Source organism: Echiichthys vipera (assembly GCF_963691815.1).
Source record: "Echiichthys vipera genome assembly, chromosome: 10".
NCBI classification, from domain to species: Eukaryota; Metazoa; Chordata; class Actinopteri; order Perciformes; family Trachinidae; genus Echiichthys; species Echiichthys vipera.
The window spans coordinates 14,426,844-14,450,679 of record NC_139835.1 but is presented as its reverse complement, the minus strand read 5'-3'; the positions used below and the strand labels follow the sequence as shown (position 1 = coordinate 14,450,679).

Genomic DNA, 23,836 nt, shown 5'->3' with positions numbered 1-23,836 from the left:
CACCCACACCCACCAGAACACAAAAGAAACAAACTCCAAGCAAGCCCACACTCACAGATGTGTTAGCTTAAAGCTCTAATCTTGTACAGTGCATCAACGGGTGACATTTATGCTATAAACTACACAAACCCTTTTAGATTAAAAAAAAAATACATAAATTAAATCCACCTACAACCAAAACTGAAATAAACTTTTACTGTTAGCTATTGTAATTAATTACTGAGTTTAAAGTTTGAAACAAGCTGGCTAAACTCTTGCCTCAGCTGGCCATATATTATCAATAACTTTGGATTATGTATGGAGGTATGGTTTGTTAAGAACGGTAGATGTTTGTGTTAACCTCACATTCATGCTGCGTTTGAGATTTTTTTGTCTAATTCGGAAAAAAACAACAACAGTGATTTGTACCATTGTTGTTTCTAAAGTAATGTGTTTGTATTCAGTAAAGGATATTATCGAATGAATTCATTATTTTGCAGATAGTATCAGAACACAAGAATTGTATCCGTATAGAAAAAGTTAGACCAAAACCCAGATCTGCAAGTTTTCTGTGTTTTATCGTGTTTCTAATAGAGCGGCCCCAACTACAGTAAGGTGTTCAGATTGACATCAGCAGTGTTTCAAATCCTTCAGCCTTCCACATCAATGAGACCACTGTTGGCACAGCAGGGGTCCTGATGCAAAGGACTGCAACCTTAGACTGTATATAAAGATGGATGGCTCCATGGCTCCCTGAAAGTGAAGCCAACACATCTGGATCAACCGCTGGTGGCTGGCTGCAGTATAGGTCATAAGTCCCGCCCCCTTATATTAGCGGGACATGGGCCAAACTAAAAAAAAATCAAACTATGCCTTAAAGCCCACCCTTGATCCAGCTAACCTCTCCAACTACCGTCCTATCTCCAACCTGCCGTTCTTCTCCAAAACTCTGGAACGCATTGTCGCCGCCCAACTTCACTCCCACCTCCAGTCAAACAACCTCTACGAACCCCTCCAATCCGGTTTCCGCCCACTTCACAGCACCGAAACTGCCCTTGTCAAAGTTCTCAATGACCTCCTCACCTCTGCAGACTCTGGTGCCCTCAACATCCTGCTACTACTCGACCTCAGCGCAGCCTTCGATACTACCTATCAACCTGCGCCAGCAGGGTGTTGAGGGCACTGCCCTCGACTGGCTCACCTCCTACCTCACCAACAGGCAACAGTTCGTCTCCCTCTCCAGACACACATCCACCCTCTCTCCTGTTTCGCAGGGGGTCCCTCAAGGCTCAGTCCTTGGCCCCCTTCTCTTCATCTGCTACCTATTCCCCCTTGGTCACCTCATCCGCTCACTCAACCTCGATTTCCACTGCTATGCTGACGACACCCAGATCTACATCACCACACACACACACACACACACACACACACACACACACACACACACACACACACACACACACACAAACACACACACACACGCACACGCACACGAACACACACACACAGATCAACAGAAGTCAAGCTGGGTTCTCCTAATTAAGCTACCACTGCAGACACACACACACACACACACACACACACACACACATACCCCTGCTGTGTCAGAGTGATGGAGAGCTCTAAATTATTGATGCATCTATATCTAATAGCAAACCCTGCGTGTCTGTGTGTGTTTGTTCCAGCTTCTCTCGGCCTACGGTTTAATCATCATCGCCTAAGACAGTCGTTTGGTCAAACAGCTAATTTCAGAGACATGATTGGGTAGCCAAGAGTCCTGTCCTGTCTGGGCTGCAGACCCAGAGAGAGAGAGAAAGAGTGTATTTGAAGATCCTCCAGGATTAGAAGATGGCAAAACAAAAAAGAAAATGATTATAGATGAGCAGAGCAGTGCTTTTCTATGTATATTTGTATTGCTTTTGATATAAAAAGCAATATAATTTTTGCAGCGTGAAGGAGTCATCCCATTAGTCCCTCTAATCTCTACGTTAATTCATTTTTATAAGCTACAGTACATGACCTTATAAGAGTCTTATTGTCTGTACAAACAAGCACATGTAGCAATATTTCCCAGTCTGAGTGAACCTCCTGACGGTTGTCAAGGTTTCATCTTTTTTTTTTTGACATGGCCACGAGAGAATCGTAAATTTGCAGTGATGGAAAGAAAAGAGAAGCTGTAACAGCAGCAAGAAAAGAAGGAAACAGCCTTACAGTTTCTACCAATGAATTTTTACCACGGCTTAAAAGACTTAAATGTGTTGCAGAGCGAATTGTGCATGCTTTTTTTTCAGTTGCACAGGGATTAAAATAAAACTATATTTCACTCTTGACAGGCATGGCCCTATGAAAGACAGTAAAATGTTTGGGGTGTTGGGGGTTTTATCCTTTTACTGTGAGGAAATCCCTGAGAGAAAACTCCACCTCTGCCGAGTTTCAAACAGCACTGATAAAAACATCATGTGGAACCTCAATTCAGATTAACATACATAGATAATGAATGAAAACACAATATACCTGCTATTCTAGCGCAATTACAATGTCACCCTTTTATACTTGAGTAAGACTCTGCTCAACCCAGGCCAATAGTTTTAAAAGCAGGTTGGAAAGCACACTGCAGGGATCGAACATCCAACTGTGCCACTGAGCTCCCATTGGTGGGTGACCCCTCTACCTTGTGAGCCACAGGCGCCCAGTATGTCCCTCTTTACAGCACAGGGGGCATGGAGGCTATTACCAGATCAGCATAAATAATACATCATTACCAGTGCCAATGAATTTAGACAAGAGCTATGTTTTCAGAATGTTTAAAGACAATAGCAAAGATAATAATAATAATAAAAATAACAACAGCTTTAATTTTTAAAGCTTTCAAGGGACCCAAGGATGCATTACATGAATGAAGGTAAAAAAAATAACACACAAACAAAACATAGTGGTAGCAGTGTTTGCCAGGGATAACAGGACTAGCATACAGGCCTTGGTAGACAGGTGGGTTTTTCTGTTGTTTTTTTGAAGGTGTCCATATGGATTATAGCAGGAGCAGTACTTGGTAACAACTACGAATGCACCGATTTATCGGCCGAACATCAGTGTCGGATGATATTTGTATTGTTGACTGCAATCGGCCATTGGCAAATGAGATGACTGCAATGGCTGATTTTCTGCTGTGCTGCATCAATTTTGTGCTGGCTAAATGTTGTGTTAAAGGTTAAAAACTCTTTTGAAGCAGTGATTTTTTCCCAAATAAATCTTTTTCATATTAAAGAAGGTTATATTGAAGTCTGTTTTTATGATTCAGTTTTTGCGCCTTTAACAATAGAGTAATAAAAATTCTAGTTGCTATCGTCCAAATTGTTATTTTAAACATCGGTATCGGTCCAGACTTTCACAATCGGTGCATCCCTAGTAACAACATGGAAACTGGCTCAAAAAAATCTGAATAAGCCAGCTTCCACTCATGAATGACGAGGAAGCACTGCTATCCCAAGTTTTTGTCATATTTCAATGGATATAATTAATGTACTGGGAATATTTTCATTACTAGAATCGTTATTTCTTTTCAAAGCAAACAGGATATACTTTCACCTCGAGGAACCTCTTCTCTCAAAAGTAGCGCTATGATAAATGAAAATAATGTAATACAGGTGTTCTGCTGCAACATCGCTGTTGCTTTTGCAGCTATTTCTGTGATAACCTGATATGTTAGTGTTATGTGTGTGTTTCTGTGTAATGTCTGTGGGTTTACCTCCACATAGAGAATGGGGAAGATGCCGATTTTGTCTCCCAGCATTCCTTCTGCCCAGTTCTCGTCCACTCGCCTGATAACTGTCAGTACCTCATCCTGGAGAGAGAGGGAATGAGTGAGACTACACACATTGTAGGTACACCACGTGTGTCAAGTAAATAATAGCTATATGGTTATTTTTATTACACGACTTTATTAAATGTTCCATTATGATTGGTCAGTTACGGCATTCTACAGTCCATTATTGCTGAATATCAGAACAGCTGCTATGGATGCAGTTCTGGTCATAGACTCTGGAGCACCTTTTTAAATCTTTAAATCAATAAAATCATTTTTAAATCAATATTTTGTGTCAAATAACGGATTTCTAGTATATAGCTGTGTAATAAGTGGCATAATGTGGGTCATTAGTGTGAATTAAACCCCTTCACGCAGTGATTTAAAACAAACATGCAAACAACAAAAGAAAGGGAACAATGGATAAACAAGTAAATGTGTGTCTACTTTTTGTCCTAGTTTAAAAACACATGGCAGTGATGAGAAACTGCCCAAAACAAATCATCTCAGTTGCTTTGTAAGTGGATGTTTGTACCTGGATCCGCATATCTCTTCTGAAATGGTCAACTGAATCCTTACAGTGTATGGCTAAAACTTTTCCTCATTATTTTATATGCTTCTGTTGGATCGCTTAACCCAGAAATCATGCCAAATGTAAAATAAAAAACAAAAAAAAAAAAACTCGTGTTCTTGCATGTTGTAGCCCATTGACTACAAATCGTGCGCACATTCATTTTTAGATTGATAGGCAGCGGTTTCACTTCATTTCAGTTGCCATCATTTTAAACGCATAATACTCTCAGCAATATTATATCCAACACATACAGAGATATATAACATTTGTTATTCCACGCACACACACACACAAACACGCATGCACGCACGCACGCACGCACACACACACACACACTCATTCACACACACGCACACACAGACTTCTTGATGAAAGTCTGTTGCTCCTCTTCCCACATGAATATGAAGGTTAGGCCATTAGGGACGGCAGTGATAATGCTGGTAAATGACTGTTGTGTATTAGTCATACTGAGTAATTACCTCTCACATGAGAAAACATTGTCACAAACACTGGTTTCTGCATGCAGCGCACTACACATGGCGCACATCTCTGCATAAGTGAAATCTTCATCATTAACCTGTTGCTCTAAAACTTAAAAATAATGTGAACTTTGAAGGTCCCTGTTATCTGTTAATTCAGATGTAGAGTGCAGTCAGTTTGTTTGAGACAAGGTAACTACTGTATGCTTTACATTGCTGTGATCAGTCCTAAAACACCTACAGTGAAGTGTACAGTACAATGTAATTTAAAAATCTTTCTCTCTCCACAAACACACAATTACAGTGCAGAGACAGATTGGATGTGTCGAGCGTTCAGTGCTTGCACAAATGAATCTGTGTAACAGCAGGGATACAATGATAAGCTTTGAGGAACTGAAAATATGTGGAATACAAATGACTGCTTACACCCAACCCACCCTGCATACACACACACGTTTGAAGGATTGAGTGTCTTGTCACATCTTGTCATCTCTTTCAAAGTATAATTTCAGTTATACTTTGGCAAAAGGGGAATGATTTTGGACCCCTCTGAAACGACCCGATGTTCACGATGATAAGTAAAATAATTATTAAAACAACTTCAATTTCAAGACAAACATTTCTACAAAAACAAAATATTAAATTCAAGCACTTTCAAAGCTACAATATACATGTATACTGTATGTATAAAGCGGAAGAGCGTGTGATGGTCAAGCGAGCAAAAGAGCGAGTGAAGGAAGTGAGTGCCGTTCAGTGAGGACAAAGCAGTTTATCAGAGGAATAAAACTATATTTTCTGGTTGTTTCAAGGCGGTTACGTTTAGAGAACAAATAAACAGACACCTCCACAGAGCCTGCACTGTTGGATTATGAGTTAAAGCAGAGTTTCATTGTCACACACACTGCCTTGTACCCTGATCTTCAGTATCTGACGCTGAGGGGGAGAGGCGTCACAAAGCGGCGGTTAAGAATCAGAGGGCTTTTCACCCTACTTGCTGTTATTGGCTTGGGCCAAGCCTACACCCAGAAACATCCCTGTCCCTCTCAAAATATGAAGTAAAAAGAAAAACCAGGCAGAGGGCAGGGTCTCTACATATACAGGGTCATAAGTTATGATTGAGAGGTATTACATTTGTATTTATACATTGCCTTTTTATGATAAAACTACATATTTTACCTGTTTCCCTGCAAATTCACAAACTTTCAAGGATTCCAAGAACCAGTGGGAACCATGGATCAGACTGAATGTAATTAAATATCACAACTTGAATTCTGGGTTTGGGTCTTTCTCACTTAGAACGAATAGGACCCATGAAGACATCTGGATAAAGGTTCCCACCCTGACTACAGATAATAAAAATCTATTTGTTATTATTACTTTGATATCAGATGATGTCCCATGAGAGAAATCATCACATCACTAAACTTTAATGGAAAGGTGACCAACATCGGTGGAGTTTGTTTTGGGTACAGCGTTTGATAAAAAGCTCAGTGTGCAGCGCCAGCAGTACGGTATACAGACACAGGGCAGAGATAATGTATTACACAATAAATAATAGAGTTTTATGGTGGTGTAAATGTTGTTTTAGGTTTTTCTGTCTAAAGAAACCCCCTTTTTTCTTCCAACTTTTTTTGGGGAAAAAGGGAGAATTTGAGGAGGAGGAGCACAAAACATATATTGCCAGCATCTTCATTCCAAAAATATTAGGGTCAGCGTTAAAAATGTCTTCAGTCAAATCCTCATTATGAGAGTGTTATCTTCACCATTGAGATATCTCATATTAGACCCACTGACTTACTTCCAATTTTCTTATTTTATTTGCAGTATCAAATAATAACAGAAGTTATCTCAAGATGCTTTTCATACAGGACAGGTCTAAACCGCAGTCTTTAATTAACAGGGACCCAATGTTGGGTCCCTGTTAATTAAAGAGTTCCTAAAGAGTCCCTAGCCACAGTGACAAGAAATTAGTAATGCACATGTCAAGTTCAGTTTTTAAATAACAAGCATTGTAAACTTTAAAACGGCACAATAAAGCAATTCCCAACTCATTTCAGGTCAAGCAATGACATCTGTAACCGTACAGTACCACCAAAAAGACAGCCTTCAGATTTTAGCCACTTTGACTGTTTCCCTGTTAGTAGTACTCTATTATGCCAACACATGTGTCTTTTGTTTTAGCTGTGAACTCACATTATTTTATATACAAAGTTAAAAAAATGAGCACAAGCCAAATACGGAATAAAAGGTGAAAACTGCAGCTTCATTAAGAAGGGCCCATAGAGAGCAGGTATTTTTTATTTATTTATTTATTTTTACCCTGTTTGAAGTTGCTCTTGTTTACATTCTAAAAAACAATTTGAAACCGGAGTCAGCAGTGATGAATTATTAGTGTCCTACAAAGAACCACTGGTTTAACACCACAGATAAGTGTTTTCTTCTGCTAAGGTATTTATGCTGTTGTTTATTCAGCTATCCCTCTGATCTCCCTCCAGAGATTCATTTGTGTTGCCTGTCCATATTACACATGATTGTTTTTGTTCTGTGAATGAAAAACAGTGTCCTCAGGTGAGTGTGTGTACAGCTTGTGTGTGTGTGTGTGTGTGTGTGTGTGTGTGTGTGTGTGTGTGTGTGTGTGTGTGTGTGTGTGTGTGTGTCTGTGTCTGTGTGTGTGTGTGTTACCTTGCTGAAGGCCAGACAGTCTTTATCCTGGTCTTTATCTTTGACCTCAAAGTCATACAGTGCTTTGCCCTGGGGTGGAGTTTGGCTCAGGGGACGCAGCATTTGGATGTAACTAGCGGGTAAGAAACCATGGCAACCGTTGAGCTCGCCGTGAAACCAGTTGTCATCTACCTTACGTCGCAGGATGATGATGTCACCCTTGGAAAATTGGAGATCGCCTGGTTCTTTTCCTTCATAGGAGTAGAGGGCTTTACCACAAGGCAGCGCAGGGATATTCTGAAAAACATTACAAAACATAAACTCACTGTACAAACAAAGGACTTACATGCATCAGGCAGTAAATATGTTCTTGTGTTCCTTATGATGGTGATGAGCAACATTTGTTCCATACAGTGCACAGTGTCTAAAATCTGATTTGTCTAAAACCCCTACAAGCTATATATTTAATCCTGTTGCTTGGTTAAGATGAACAAGAGCTTCTGACATTGGTTAAGATGAACAAGAGCTTCTGACATTGGTTAAGATGAACAAGAGCTTCTGACATTGGTTAAGATGAACAAGAGCTTCTGACATTGGTTAAGATGAACAAGAGCTTCTGACATTGCTGGTGATCCCTGCATTCTCTGGTTAGTTCAGTGGTCCCTATCTTGCGGTTTGGGACCCCTAAAATGGGCCCAAGAAAAATCAGAGTGGTTGCAAGATGTTAAAAAGAATAAAAAAGAAGGACAAAAACCTTCTGTTCCACAAAATGTTATATATTTTTACAACTTTTCTGTATTTTTTCAAATATATCTTTTTTTGTGTGCTCACATCAAATGATCTGAAAGAGAAAAACATATTTCTCATATCTGCACTAAGATCATAAACTGTGTGAGTCTCATATCTTCCATAACCTGTGAGAGTAAGGGTCACAACACAAGCTTAAAGTTAGGAATCGCTAGGTTGGAGCACTGGTTTACTGTTTTAGCATATCTTTTGTATATCTATGAGCAGATTATCTGCCAGTGATCTCATCCTACAGAAACGGTGTGAGTGAGAATAGGTTATTGTTGTAGTGCACTCCTCCCACATAGCGATTAACATATAGGTGAACGGTGTATTTTTACATAACAATCTTGTACAGAGCAGCACTAAGTGCATTCTGAGTTCCCTGCAAAGGATTAAAGCATTGCTGTCAAGTAGTAGTGCCACCGTGTTGAAATGATGCCAGATAACTGTGGCTTGCAAACACTGGGGTTGGTTATTTTCTGAATTTACAGTGAACTGCTGTTTCATTATATTCTCCCTATTCAGGAACTGGAGAGTGTGCCTTTTGTGCCATGTCTGGAACAAATCGGTTTCAAGTCTGTTATGTAAAAAACATAAAATATGTTATATGGGTCTATTTGCATTGTTTTCTTTCCTTTTCATTGTTATCTTTGTGGTGCCTCATATTTGAACGAAGGCACAAATGAGGCAGTGACTCTTGCGGTGATCAGTAAATTAATTTGGAGAAGAAGAAAAAGAAAGCCTGTGGGGCAAACAGCTTTTTGAAGTAACTCAAAACGGTGGAAAATCCAATATGTTGCAAACTGTTGGCCCTGGAGACACATCTGTAGAGCACGGATAGTTGGGTATGTGCTCCAAGTTTCATTTTAAGTACCCCCAGCAGGTCCCATGTGAGGTATGAGGTTATTAAAATGTTTGCCAGGTAATTGCTCCTCTCACCTTGGGCCAAACACAGTCATTTTGAAAATGCCAGTGAAGTGTGATGCATCACTCCCTTGAGTTTCATCAAAATCCGATCTGTCTTGTCCCATGTCACGGACAGACACACACAGACCCATTAACCCTGCACAAAATCATGTTTCACGTACTAAGGCGAAATTTATCAAAATGTTGCACTGAACTTTAAGTTGTAGTCTGTAAGATTTTCATCTAGATAATTGTCTGTTAAGTTACTCTTATCTATCAGAGTGAGTTAAAACAACGGTGATTGATTATATGACCCACTAATGAAAGCACTTGTATTTGCTGCTTTGCAGAGAAATGTCATGAGTGTCGGTTGCGACTTTCCTGCACCAAAATTGAATGGGGCGCACAGGTTTTTTTTTACGTTGTTGCCCTTCTCTCTTCGGACCTCCTATCAGTGTGGCGCAAGTGAAGGCATCACACCGCATTGTGCAGATAAGAGCTGCCAACCTACTGATGTCATACAGTCAACTACACTGTTCCCACAGGTCCCAGAGGCTTGTGTGCGGTTACATCTGTCCGCTAAAGCAACCGCTAAAAACAACGTAACCTTATTTTAGGGATGACAATTTTAATTCAAGAAATAAAAAGCCCTGTCCTGCTTTTCAATGGATTTGAATTTTGTACTTTACACTCGTGTTGTGCTTGAAACAAAAGCTTGACAGGCATAGCAACAGTAACTGAGGGGAGTGGGGCATCCATCAAATTCCCATGGAAATGAAAAATACAATTTCCCACTTTTAATCCAGTGTTCCTGCATTAATTGTTCATTAATCTTTTGATATATGACATATATATGTTAAAAAACCCAGTTAAAATCGATGTCGATGACTCATCCTGAACTCAGGGCACCGCCATTTGTGGTCAACTCGTAGTGGTTCTTGTAGCTAGCAGAGCGATATGAGGAGAGAAGGGTAGAAATGTGTGTTTGGATATCAGTGGACAAAAACACGTATATTCATAGAATCTGGGGTTACAGTCCATAAGCAACGTTTTTATTTTGAGAATGAGGCTGAGGTCTATTTCAGGGAAGCTTTGAGCTGACTGTCGCTGCAGGCAGGCAGTACATGCTGACTCTTTTCAGGGCCAGTGGCAGCATGATTGGGCCGGAAGGGTCCCTTCCATCTCTTGTTCGTCATTCGGTCGCTGTTTGACTGTGGAGCTGAAGGCCTCTCTCTGCTCTGTACCTGCGTATCACTCTAAACTCTGAGCCCAACACTTTTAAACAAGCTAATTATATTTGATTTGGTTCAAATCCCTAATGTAACTGAACACCAGTCAAATATTTAGCTCCACTAAGCAATATGTGACAGTACAGATGCAGAGGACGCTCCAACTTTGGTTTCACAGGGACTTTAAGAGTTAAATTGGATCAAGTTCGTCATATTAGATGCAATGAGATTCCAATAAAAGCCCCAAATCAACAAGCTACTTGTTTTTTCACCATCACACCTATTCACATTCTTCACCACACATACCCAAACAAACACCCGAGCGTTCAGCATACACTTTATATACTGAACATGCTCTTGAAGGAGAAAAGGGGAGTTTATCTTAGATCCAGGTAAAAAAACAGCAGCTTGTAACAGAAGAATGAATTAAAGAAAAACAACTTATTTTCTTACCAAAGAACCCAATAACACTAATACACACACACACACACACACACACACACACACACACACACACACACACACACACACATACACACACACACACACACACACACACACACACACACACACACACACACACACACAAACACACACACACACACACACACACACACTCACACTCACAGGCTGATTCTCTGCAGACGCTACACTGAGAAGAACAGCCCAAAGCTTCACTGCCTGACTGTACTCAGATCAGTGGTGACGCAACATGAGGAAATGCATACACACACACACACATATACACAAACAACAAAAAAACCCACAGTACTACTGATGCTGTGACTAATACTAATGGTACTGCTAAACTGTTACTTCCCCCCTATGAGGGGGGCCCAGCTACCACTCAACAAAATCCAGACAGCTTGCTGTCCTGGCTCCACATTGGTGGGGCAAGCTTCCCACTGACATTTGGACAGCAGAGACGGATACATTTCCAACATCTGGCTAGAATGAGTTTCAAACCACCAAGCACCAAGCAATTGGATTTCCTTTCATTCTTGGATGCATTTATACATTTTTTCCACATGATTTTGACACCTGGCTGCAGGGATTTGCTCTCATTCATCCAAAAGAGTGAGGTCAGGCTCTGATGTTGGGTGATAAGGCCATAGTCATTGTTCCAGATCATCCTAAATGTGTTGCGGTAGAGGTCAGGGCTCTGTGTAATCAAATTCTTCAGCACCAAACTCAGAAAAAACATTTCTTAGTGGACCTGACTTCATAAACGGTTCATCGCCATGTTGAAGCAAAGGGCAAACAGTTGTCACAGAGTTGGAAGCTGTTCAAAATAATTTCCCTTAATTAACACACGGCTTTGTCTTTGACAAAAGCACACAATATTATGTGAACAGGTGTGTCCATACCCGCTCAGCCTATGCTTGTATTTTGTCATGAATGTGAACTCCCCAGAGGAGCCATGTGTGTGAAAAAGAGGAAAAGGGGAGGGAAAAAAAGGTGACGGAGTAGAGAAGGAAGAGAATAAGAATAAAGACAGACAGAGGAGAGAAGAAAACTTGTGACTGTATGGTCTGTGGTTCGATCCCCGGCAGCCCTGTCATAAAAGATTGTGTTTATATACTACACATTTGTTATCCAAATTACATTGTGGTTGGAAACATAATTGCAGCCTGGGTATGTTCTCCAGGCACCATTCATTGTGAGGGAAGAAACATATTTGTAGCACACAGAGGTCTATGGGAGTTTTTAGGGTTATCTTCCCTTTTATTCCCTCTTTGCTAGGCCAACAGACTGGGGTGACATCCTAGAGGCTGCTACAGGGCCTCATCAGGTAACTGCGGGGTGTGATGCTCAATAATGGTTGGAAGGAGGTTGCTGAGCTCTCTGTGCCAAGTGCAACAGCTACAACTGGGGGCATGCTGCTGTCTATCCATTCACTGAGCCTGGGGCAGCATGGTCAAGGTGCATGATGGTTCTATATTCAATTCAATTTTATTTATAGTGTCAAGTCATAACAAATCTCAGGATATTTTCCATATAGAGTAGGTCTAGACCACACTCGGATTTATTGATGATTTACAGAGACACAGCAATTCCCCCATGAGCAAACAGTAGATAATAACCACAACAGTGGCGACCTTTTTCTTAACAGGCAGGAACGTTGGAACAGAGTCATGGTAGACGGCCATCTATCTTCACGGGTTGGGGAAAGGGATAAAGAGAGACCCAGAGATGCCAAGTCACCACAATAACAATTGAATTAACATAAACACATTAACATTAACAGCTATCATAATAACAGAAACATGACTGGTAATTAATTATGGTAGTGGATATACTAGAATGATATGAATAATAGCAATAATTGCTATAATAATAAAAATATGACTAATAATGTACTTAATAGTTCCATGTTTTCTCATGAACAGGAGTCTACCGTTCCAAACCCTGCTCCCCTGGGTGTATGTCCCGTGTTTTTTGGACCCATCACCACCCCAACCCCCCTCCTTAAGCATAGATTTGCAGTCTTATGCGACGTCCCCTGGTTTTAATATGAGGAATAAACACAAAAAAAATATGCGGCATATACACAAATAACAGTGTATTGATTTCTGCATTAATAAATATATGAAATACACTAAAAATATGTGGAAAAGACACAAATTAAAGTGCATTGCTTTCTTCAGTGACAAAAATGGGAAATATACATTATATGTGGGATACACACACATTACTGTGAATCACTTTATCTGTTATATGTATGGAAATTGTATGAGACCAGCCTGAATGCGAATGTTGTGTGGTCTTGTGAGAATTCGGGTGGGTTGGTAACTGAAAGTCCTCCTCTAACTCTATTTTCCAGCTGGAAAAATTGTGCACCACAACTGGTAGAGCTTCCAATCGTAGTCACTCCCCACCAAACATACACTTCATAACAAGCATTAGATGCCTTCAGCTTTGAAGTTGCAATTAAAAAAAGGTTAAAATGTGAATTATTCCCACAAGAAATACTACCACCTTCATGGAGTGTTGGTGCTTCAAATAAAATAAAACAAGGTGCCATTAGACCTGGGGGTTTGTCAGGGAAAAAATACAATGTAAGACTTCAAAGGTGCTGGAATGAAGAGTGTTCCTTTCCACTTTCTTTTCTTTTCTCTTCACCCTCTCTCTTTTATTCTCTACCTTTTTTGTTCTCACTACTGAGCTACTTGAGTGGCGGTGGTGCTCTGCTTAGTGTCTTTAGAGCATTATAAAAGCCCTTTACCACGCTCCATAAATGTTTACGTGCTGGTATCATGTTTGAAGCATGACCCAGAGTCACTGTAAAATTCACTCTGATTTGCCAAGAGCTGGTTATATTTATGTAACTCTTCTAGGGATGAAACGTTTACTGGTTGAATAATAAACAATGATCAAATTAGAATTACTGTTTAAATTTTGAATTATTAACACCGTGTTGAATTGCCGCACTTTGAAAAACTCACAGTAAATACTGTCAAGTATCAACTAAAGTTAGCAACAGTCTCCCAGACGCAGGCGTAGCAACATAGGTTTGCTAAATTTCTAGATTTTTCGGCATTCTGAGAGAGTCTAAGGCTTAAGTATAGTCCTATTTTGCACTTTTTGAAAAAAATAATACAGTTGTGCATTTTGTGCTACCTTCCTAAGACAGCAGTGCAATAAGTTTAACATGTAATTGCCATGTATATGCACAGGAAAATATGAATATTTTATTGTCGTCTGCATGGAAATCCGCCTTAGAAAATTGCATTCTACATACACAACACATTTGTATGATAATAATAATAATCTAAAACTGCTTTACCTTCAAAAAATAAACAGCATGCAAGTATGTTAGGAATTAAACTTATCTATGTCTCATTAATTTGAACTGCGGTCCTGTCTATTAGGCTGTGTCAAACAGGCAGCACAATTCTATCATGATTTAATAATGAAATTGAGGAGGCAATTAATAATTGCATCGTGTAGACACAGATTAGATATATTGTTCGGGTGCTGAGGCAATAATTAGCCATTTGCCCGCAAGTTTTAAATCCATCACATGGGCAGACTGTGAGATAACACTCTTCTTTGTTGGTGTCTTACTTTCAAACTCACCAATGTCTTCCTGCTGTGCTGCCACTATAGTGAGAAGAGAAATGAATCTATTCAAAACAGTCATTTTATGTGTGAAATTGTGTGTGTGGAAAAAAAACAAAGCCAGGACTGTTGTATCCTACATTTGTGAAAAGGGTTTTTTAGTGTAGTACCTGTTAGTGGCACAATATTATCATCTTTCGAAACACACAAACACACAAACACACACACACACACTTCTTATTCAGAGTGCGCTTTCACCCCTGTGGTGCAGTAATTAGTGTTTGTAGGTTTCTGTAATAGACAGAAGGAGTGTGTGCATGTGTGAGACGGAGAGTGTATGTCCCCTGCCCTTAGGGACATACACACAAACACACTCAGTCCCCCAATCAACCACTACTGAGAGTCCCATCTGTTCAAATGTCTCAGTGTGTGTGTGTGTGTGTGTGTGTGTGTGTGTGTGTGTGTGTGTGTGTGTGTGTGTGTGTGTGTGCGTGTGTGTGTGTCTGTCTGCTGTAGCCATAAGGTACAGGGAGGTGACTTGTCCAACATGGGGCTGACTGCTCCATTCAACAAGGCCCCTATGGCACACACGCGCGCGCGCACACACAACACAGGGTTGATGATGTGTTGTTGATGGATCAATATGTTGGTTGCTGTGGAATGAACAGAATGACCAAAATGGATACTATTTGGATAGCTTGAGGAATATAAACACAAAGAAGGCCAATGTTTTTGAATGTTAAATGTTAGAAACCACACAATAACAACTGCCAGGAATTTTGACTAAATAAAATGCAGTCTAAAATTGTCAAAATTATGATTTATATCAAGTTTTTTTTAGTTTAGATAGTTTATTTCGAATATATGAAAAAACAAAATTGTCATACATTAATGGGCAATCATAAAGAAAAGGTAAAAAAAATAAAACAGAGAAAAATAAATGTACAATAACAAAGTTAAACACAGTAAACTGAAAAAAATATAAATTCTGTTAACATATCCGAAAAGGAGTGGGAAGAAGTGTAAACTTATGTAATTCCACCCCTTTTTAATAAATATTACTGAAATAACACATACTGAAATATTTTGCCTTAAATCTATATAGTAATAATAACAATAATAATAACTTCCATTTGTCATTCTTCAATTATCCAAGAGCTATCTGACAAAATAAGTAAAATATGACCAAGCATTCCAGTGCCAACCTCAGCACATGACAGTTGTTGATATTCCGGCAACCAAAGCACTTAGTAAAGTACCAAAAAAACTATTCCTTCTTAATATATCTTTAATTTTACACCACATTGCCTGTCATTACACAACCATCAATTATCAAGGAATCATATCAGCCTAAAGTTAAGTATTAACGGTATGTTCTTGAGATATAATTGACACTACATGTGTTCTTCCAGGACACCTCAAACATCAACACTTGTGGTTTATACCTGTATCCATGAGTGTTACACCAACCCGACATCAATAAATTATTGGTGGCTGTTGCATTGCATCAAATCGCATGTGTCTCAGCCAAAAAGTTCGGACAGAACGCAAGTCTACAGACAGCAGCCAACGAGCACATGTGTTCTGCGTGAAAGGAAATGACTCTCTATACCAGCAGGTGGCGGTAGTCTGTACTTGTCATTCAAAAAGGGAAACAGGAAGAGCGACAGGACAGCTTTTCGACGCTAGGTAGCGTATGAACAACACAAGCTGTCGTTGAAAGAACTAATTATATTTACTGTGTGTGAGTGAACAATAACACGTTTCTGCAGAAAGAGTTTGATGGCTAAAATTAAAATCTTTCCCTATACAACAAGTATGTCTTTGATCTCACGCCTCACTTCCGTTTCTCTTCTCGTGCACTGATTTGCTTATGCTGAACTGCCAATCCGATTCAACATGCTGAATCGACTAAAAAGCTGCTGACGATGGGGGAATATTGCCAATTTAGCTGGACTCACTGCCACAACTAGGGTGACAGATGCTCACCCAACGTTGGTTGACCGCCGACTGTGGGGCTGGTGACAGGGCATAAGTGACTTATGACCTATGAATTAAGAGAGGAAAAAAATAAAGACTTTGAGTTTGCTTTGTTTTCTTCTACTTGCATAACAGCAAATACATCATCATACACTCACGTGTGAAAACAACTCTCACATACAGACGCAACATAAAAGAGTTTGTACAAGCCAACTGCTTTTAAGGACAGGTAACCAGATAATACAGTTTTCAGGCACACATGCACGTACCCACTCACATATATATATATATACACACACACACACACACACACACACACACTCTTATAATAGGATTAGAGTGTGTATGCCCCACGCTCACACTCACGCTGGGCTTATTAAATCAATAATTAACAGCCACCGTCAGCTCTGTGTACGGTAGAGACAATGAGAAGCAGTTTCCTCTGCTGGAACAAAACACTGCAAGATCCACCTCTTACCCATGTTGATCTACTGTGACAACACTTACTTTGTGTATTCCTCTATTATATCAGATTGGCAGAGGAAACAGGAAACACACGAGTACATTTGTAGTATTGTTGAATTTTTAACTGATGCTGAGGGTAGCGGTGCACTGGTTTAAGTTCCTTGAGGCCAATGTGTGGACCACACACGCAGTTCAGAATATGAGTTCTAAACTGAAGCACTTTTTAAGTGTTAAGGTTACATACTGAGACCAAGTTGATAGCTGCATAGTGAAAAGTGTTAAAGGTCCCATATTATCCTCATTTTCAGGTTCATATTTGTATTTTTGGTTTCCACTAGACCATGTTTACATGATGCAATGTTCAATACACATTGCTTTTATCATGCTGTCTGAATATATCTGCATTTGCCCTCTGCCTGAAACACTCTTTTAAATGCCCAGTCTGCTCTGATTGGTTAGCGTTTCCGGGTCTTCCGCATCTGCTCCCAGCATCATTGCTGCCGGGAATGACTGTAGCACAGTGTAGCAACACTTTCTGCCTATTTATACCAAGAGTAAAAAGGATAAAATATCCCCACCTTCCCTCAAACTACTGTATACCTACTGTACTGTATGCCAACACATTTGGGAGAGCTGGTCTAGTACAACCAACCATAAATACAACAGTGACTACTCAGGTGTCTTACGTGCCTTTTCCTCAAGCTCCACCCAAACACTAAGTACTTCCAAAAAGCACTTGACATTACGGTGCCTTCGCGCTGTGCCACTTTATCTGCCTCAAAGGTCACAAGAGCAAGAGTCTGGACCAGAGGTTACATTCATAACAGCGTGCACAGATTCTCACAGGCAGTTTGAGCCTTAAAACAGGAAATATGCATGTGCTGTGAACACAGATATAAATCGATTTATTTGTAAGGGAAAATACTTTGCACCAAAAAGGTACTTTGTGTAGTGTGAAATGGAGGTGTCTGTTGTTGAGGTTGAAGCGATATTAGAGGAGATGGAGGCTTTATTGCCTGGTGGCCATAACACGGGTGTGACCAATAAGAGAAAATTTGTTGAGAAGCAGCACATCCCAGCTGCAGTAAATACTCCTGACTCATAGAACAAACCCTTTCCTTTGCCCTTTGTCTACTTCTTAGTATTTATCCTCTGTATTTACCTCTGTTATCTCTGTCCAGTAATTATTTAATGTACAGTTGTTTTCCTACTTAAAAGAAGAGAGTTGATTGTGGAAATCGTAAAGCATGATGCTTTGTATTGGCACACAGCAATGTAGTTTCCTATGGTGGGGTCAGGAGTCACTGGAGCTCCCTGCCCTGAACACGCTTCTCACTTCTATAACTAGAAACTGCCTCATTGCTGGTGTTGCTCCCCAAAGGGAAGGAGACGCAGATTTGACAGTTGGTAGATGAAAACGGCTGCAGTGAACCAGATAAACCGGCTGTTTGTCGAGTGTGAAACATTACATCATAGGTTATTTCCTACATAGCTTCTGAAACAAACACTTTTAAAGCATACTGTATATACCATTCCAATAAGGCAATTACAGTATTGAGCACAATAGGGTTTCTTTCACTGTTTTACTCACAGGAGCACTCAACAGACCACATAACGACTTGCGTTTACAGCCTGACCCCCCCCGAAAACACGACCCCATAGGTTGTTTGTACAAGCGACTTATTGGGACATATATTTACCTTTATAGTTGCGGCAACCTCTAGGGGCCGTAGTAATTATGACCGGAGCAAAGGAGGTCAGGTGACACATAAAGTCTGCGATTGTTAGCTTAAGGAGGAGGTTGTGGTGGATGGATGGGTCAAACAAACACAGGACATTGACCTAGGAGAAGTCATAAACCATGATCTTTTGCTGAACCGAATCAAGTAGTTTTGCTGCCTTAACCTAACCAAGCACCAACCTGACCAATTTAGGAAACGTTCCTGCGGGTCGTGTTAGAGGGAAGGAACAAACAACCTCGAATGGATAGAAGGACCGCGACCTGAAGCATCATTTTAGGCTTCAGGCCTACAGAGAGGTGAGGTGAAACCAGAACTTCTAGGTTTTGTTCCAGAGGTAAGACAATTATCATTAAAATCCTTACTACCACTGTAGTCCCCTAAATAAATAAAAAGAACGGTCTGATTGAAACAAATGCAGCGTTGTGTTTCGCACTGTGGCACAAGGCAATTCACTCAAAAACCAAACCAGCAGGTGAAGATAGAACCCCATTGCCACTTCTATTCATGTTGCACAGAAATAGCCCAATGTGTTAACTCTTGAAGAGTTGCATACACGTCCCTGGGCCTTCCTTAGGTGTCAACACAGTTTTCACACATTAAGGCAGAAATTCAATAATTTCCAGCAGCGATTCTGGTATTGCTGGAGACAACAACTGAAACTAACACAGAGGTGGTTTTGAGTACTTTGTTGGTGTGGCTGCCTGTCTGTGGTCAGATCTCAATACTGCGCCAGTGTCCTTACTGTGGAATTAACACTCACACAACGTACAGGAAGTGTAGTTCAGACTTTCATCAAAATGAAGGTTGAGGTCGGGGATGGATGTGGCTAAGCAAGGGTGCTGGAAGTGCTCTTGAATTTGGTGTCGCTGCTGATGTGATCCTTACAAGATGGTCTCTGGCATGTAGATGCAGATATTTTTTAATATGTGCTAAAATGGTATTACCACATTACCAAAGTATTACCACATACCGTATTTTTTGGATTATAAGTCGCAGTTTGGAGCGACTTATGTGTGAAATTATTAACACATTACCGTAAAATATTGAATAATAGCCCCGGCTATTATTTATCTCAGTCATGTAAGAGACTAGGCGTATATCAGCAATCGTCACACACGCACGTCAACCAATCAAAATTCGGCGGGGACGGGTCATGGCAGAAGTGCATTGTGAAAAAAAAGATGCTACCTGCTACTTGGAGTTGGCGGAGTTGTTCAGAAGTGACACCGAGGAAGAAGAGTTCATTGGATTTAGTTATTAGGAGTGACAGATTGTGTAAATGTATAGCATGTTCTATATGTTATAGTTATTTGAATGACTCTTACCGTAATATGTGACGTTAACATACCAGGCATGTTCTCAGTTCGTTGTTTATGCGTCATATAATGTACACTTATTCAGCCTGTTGTTCTCTATTCTATTTTTATTTTAAATTGCCTTTCAAATTGAAATGTCTATTGTTGGTGTTGGATTTTATCAAATAAATTTCCCCCAAAAATGCGACTTATACTCAAGTGCGACTTATATATGTTTTTTTCCTTCTTTATTATGCATTTTCGGCTGGTGAGACTTATACTCCGGAGCGACTTTTAATCCGAAAAATACGGTACTTGTCTGGTAGTGTATAGTATCGTTAATTTCTATATTTTCAAGAACAGAATTAAATAAATAGTTGAATATTTAACCACATATTAAAACAGCAAATACATGACCATTTTGCTCCCAATATATTATATGGGTATGACAGTAATGTGTCTACTCAGTGTTCAAAACTGAGACTCAATTTTTTAGGTTTAACTTCAAAGGCGACATTTGCATAGTGTGATATGGAGGAGCTTCAGGTTAAGTGAGCTTTGAAGGAAAGTGAAGGAATTAAAGGGACTAAATTGTCTTGTTTGGAGCACTGGAACACATACCGTATCCTGGATTCACTCATTTGTCAACTCTATTGCTCGGCAACACTAACACTCCCGCGGCAGGCCAGTGTGTGTGTATGTGTGTGTGTGTGAGGGATGGTAGATGTGACAGGATGTTCCACTCGGCTCATATCCTCATCCATTTTTCCAGCACAAAACCATTTTCTGTCCCCTGTAGTCCATCCATTCACCTCTCTACAGACACACACACTCTCTCTCTTTAACTGTGATTACTCTGCTTGCTCTTCTCTTACTCACCCGTCCTTGGAGGGGCACTGGGCCATTACAACTTTTTTTCCTCGAGGACTGTGTGTGAAAGAGAGAGTTTGTGTATGTGTGTGTGGTAATAGCATAGTAAATCTACAGAGGTCCTTTTCCACTCTGCTGTGAGAGCGGCATTCTATCTTGCTGTGCTGTTTCATTGGAGCAGACACTCAAGTACAACACACACACACACACACATTCATGCACAGATATAAAAGTACCTGTATGTTAAGCGGGTGTGTATGTGCTGAGTTTTAAGTAAAAATGGAAGAACAAAAAGAACATATACACACACACTTTAGTTGTTGTGGAGAGAATCAGAAAATCATTATATTCTGTTTTCATTTGAACATACATGTAAAACTGAAAATTCTGTCAACTTTCAACCGCACTCATGCAAACAGAAGCATGCACACATACACACACACAACACTCACAAACACACGCACACACACTCACAGACACATACACACACACACACACACACACACACACACACACACACACACACACACACACACACACACACACACACACACACACACACACAAAACATACGTAGTCTGGCAGTAATTCAGTGCACTATTGATTCACTTTCCATCTATAATTCATGATACAACACACACCTCGGGTGAAGTGGACACACACACACACACACACACACGTGCAAGCATGCACACACATGCACATGTCTGGCAGTTTCTGAGCAGTATGACGATGAGAAACACAACACCACGCACTGCGTATAAACCCAGACACACACACACACGCACTAATACGCACGCACACAAGTCTAGCCCGCAGCTACCAGGAGTTCATTCATCTCAACCTTGTCTTCACCTCCCCATCACTCTCTCGTTCCTCCTCCTCCATGTCTCCTCTCTTTCTTCACTGTCTCAACACATCACTCCAACTTAGCACAGATTCCTCACTTTCCCTACTGTCCTCCCACTCATCCTCCTCTTTTCGCTCCCTTCCTTTCCTTAATCTAAAGGAAAGTTCATCCTCTGGGAATATCCTAGACATCTGCCTTATATATGTTTAAAGGTCCCAATTGCGAATTTTCAGGTTCATTTTTGTATTCTGGGTTTTCTACAAGAACATGTTTTCATGCTTTAATGTTGAAAAAACACTTTTAAAACTCTGTTTTAGCGCCTGTCTCTTTAAGACCTCCCGAGAAAGCCCAGTCTGCTCTGATTGTTCAGAGTTTCTGGATCTGCTCTCTGTCAGTGCGTTTACATGCACATCAGTAACCAAAAAATGGCCATACCTCAGTTGAGGGAATATTCAGGTTATTGAAGTTCCAACGTATACATGAAAGGATTTTGAATGGGAAAATGACGGAATAACTCGACCTCCGGTACAGTAGGTGGCGCTCTGCCAACATATGGCTGGTCGGAATAGGGTTTGATTTTCGGTTCACCTTTGTCAAAATCCCAAGTGGGAGGATAATGGACGACATTTGGACAGAATTACGACAGAAATGGGTCTTCTTGGTGGTGATGTTACTTGCCATGGCAGTAGTCCTCCCTCGGTTTAAAGGTAACGCTTCACGCTTTGTTTTTTCACGTTATTTTCAACGCAGACGCTTCTTGGTTTATTCTATTTCTGGGTCAAAAGCCACTGCCTCATAGTGGGGAGTGGGAGTTATAACCCACGGAGCATGCGCATATTTGAAACCTGATAGTAACACGGGAAGGGTGTTTACATGCACGAATAATCGGGGTATTGAAGGAGTTATCTAGGTCTATTAACCCGGGTATGAGAACTCTGATTTACCGGGTACAGTCTTGACATGGTGTTTGAGAAATCGTAGTATGCCCTTAACCTGAATAGAACTGGGTTTTTAAACAGTATGTATGAGTGTCTCTGCACCTTCATTACAGCTGGGGAAAGACTGTGATGGTACTTTCTACCTTTATAGAGTATAGTTGTGACGAGAAGTCGTGGAGGATGAGAAGTCCTGAGGACTCATTTAAAGCAGTTTTTAAATATCGGCTGTGTGTATTTCTCCATTGATACTTTTTAGACGTAACTCAAGACATGCAGGTTTTCAATGGTTTATTGTTGCTCGTAGTGGTTTTAATATATCAGTATTATATAACCTTTTATTTTTTAAACTGATCTCATATGTTTTAATTTGTCTCTGTTCTAGCTTTTGCTGATGTTATTTTACTATCACTATTGGGCCGTTCATGTTAACTTGTACAGAAATTTGGTCAACTCCGGCTGCTTTTAAACATGTTAAATACACCCCGTTTGATTTTATGTGACATGTTTTGCAATTTGTCCAGAACATATTGAGATACCCCTGGAGCAAAAGACTGACCGACTGGCAACCTACTTTGGCTCTGCCATTAGCAAGTAAAAATACCACAGTAGGAAAGAGACTTAATAAAGAACTGAATATTGAAAAATACCGAACAACAAAGGAACACAAAATACAACAATGCAATACAAATAAATGCACTAGTTGTGGATATTATTTTGAATTTCTCTCGATGAAACAAAGTGAAACCTGCAGGGTTTACTACCTACTGCAGAGCAACAACATAATCACGGCTATTCATTAAAAATCACTCACAGTTTGACATACCAGCAAACTAACACATGCACACACTTTCTCTTTTAGTGCCATATGGCAAAAGGCACTTCACAGAGTCTGTTTGTTTTCATTGAAATTACTGGGTCAGTGAGCGTGAACACTGAGCTCAGCCATCAGTGTAAATCATGCTGCTCTTGCTAACACTTGGAAAGTTTTAGTGGGTGAGCTTGATGTTGTGCTTTTTCACATGTTTGTGAGAATGTGTACACATTATATACTGTGTTAGGGGCGGGATGCATGAACAACATGTCACAATATTTTATATGTCCTCTTGTAATACCTCACTGATAGATTGGGATGGGTATAAAATGAATACTCTCTCAACACAGACCAAATTGTGTCCAGAGAGCACTTAGTATTAAAGTCTGTTAGGTACTGAAAGT

At 40.2% G+C, this 23,836-nt stretch overlaps 1 protein-coding gene across 2 annotated transcripts in view; it reads right to left on the bottom strand.

Moving 5' to 3' along the window:
- LOC310952925 (E3 ubiquitin-protein ligase SH3RF3-like) overlaps positions 1–23,836 on the bottom strand; it is a 106,180-nt gene that overhangs the window by 30,679 nt on the left and 51,665 nt on the right. For both annotated transcript variants that reach the window (XM_083921769.1, XM_083921770.1), the window contains exons 2-3: positions 7,517–7,792; positions 3,725–3,820 (exon numbers count right to left, since the gene is read on the bottom strand). In XM_083921769.1, the coding sequence (XP_083777895.1) occupies positions 3,725–3,820; positions 7,517–7,792 (372 nt within the window). The remainder of the gene's footprint in view (positions 1–3,724; positions 3,821–7,516; positions 7,793–23,836) is intronic.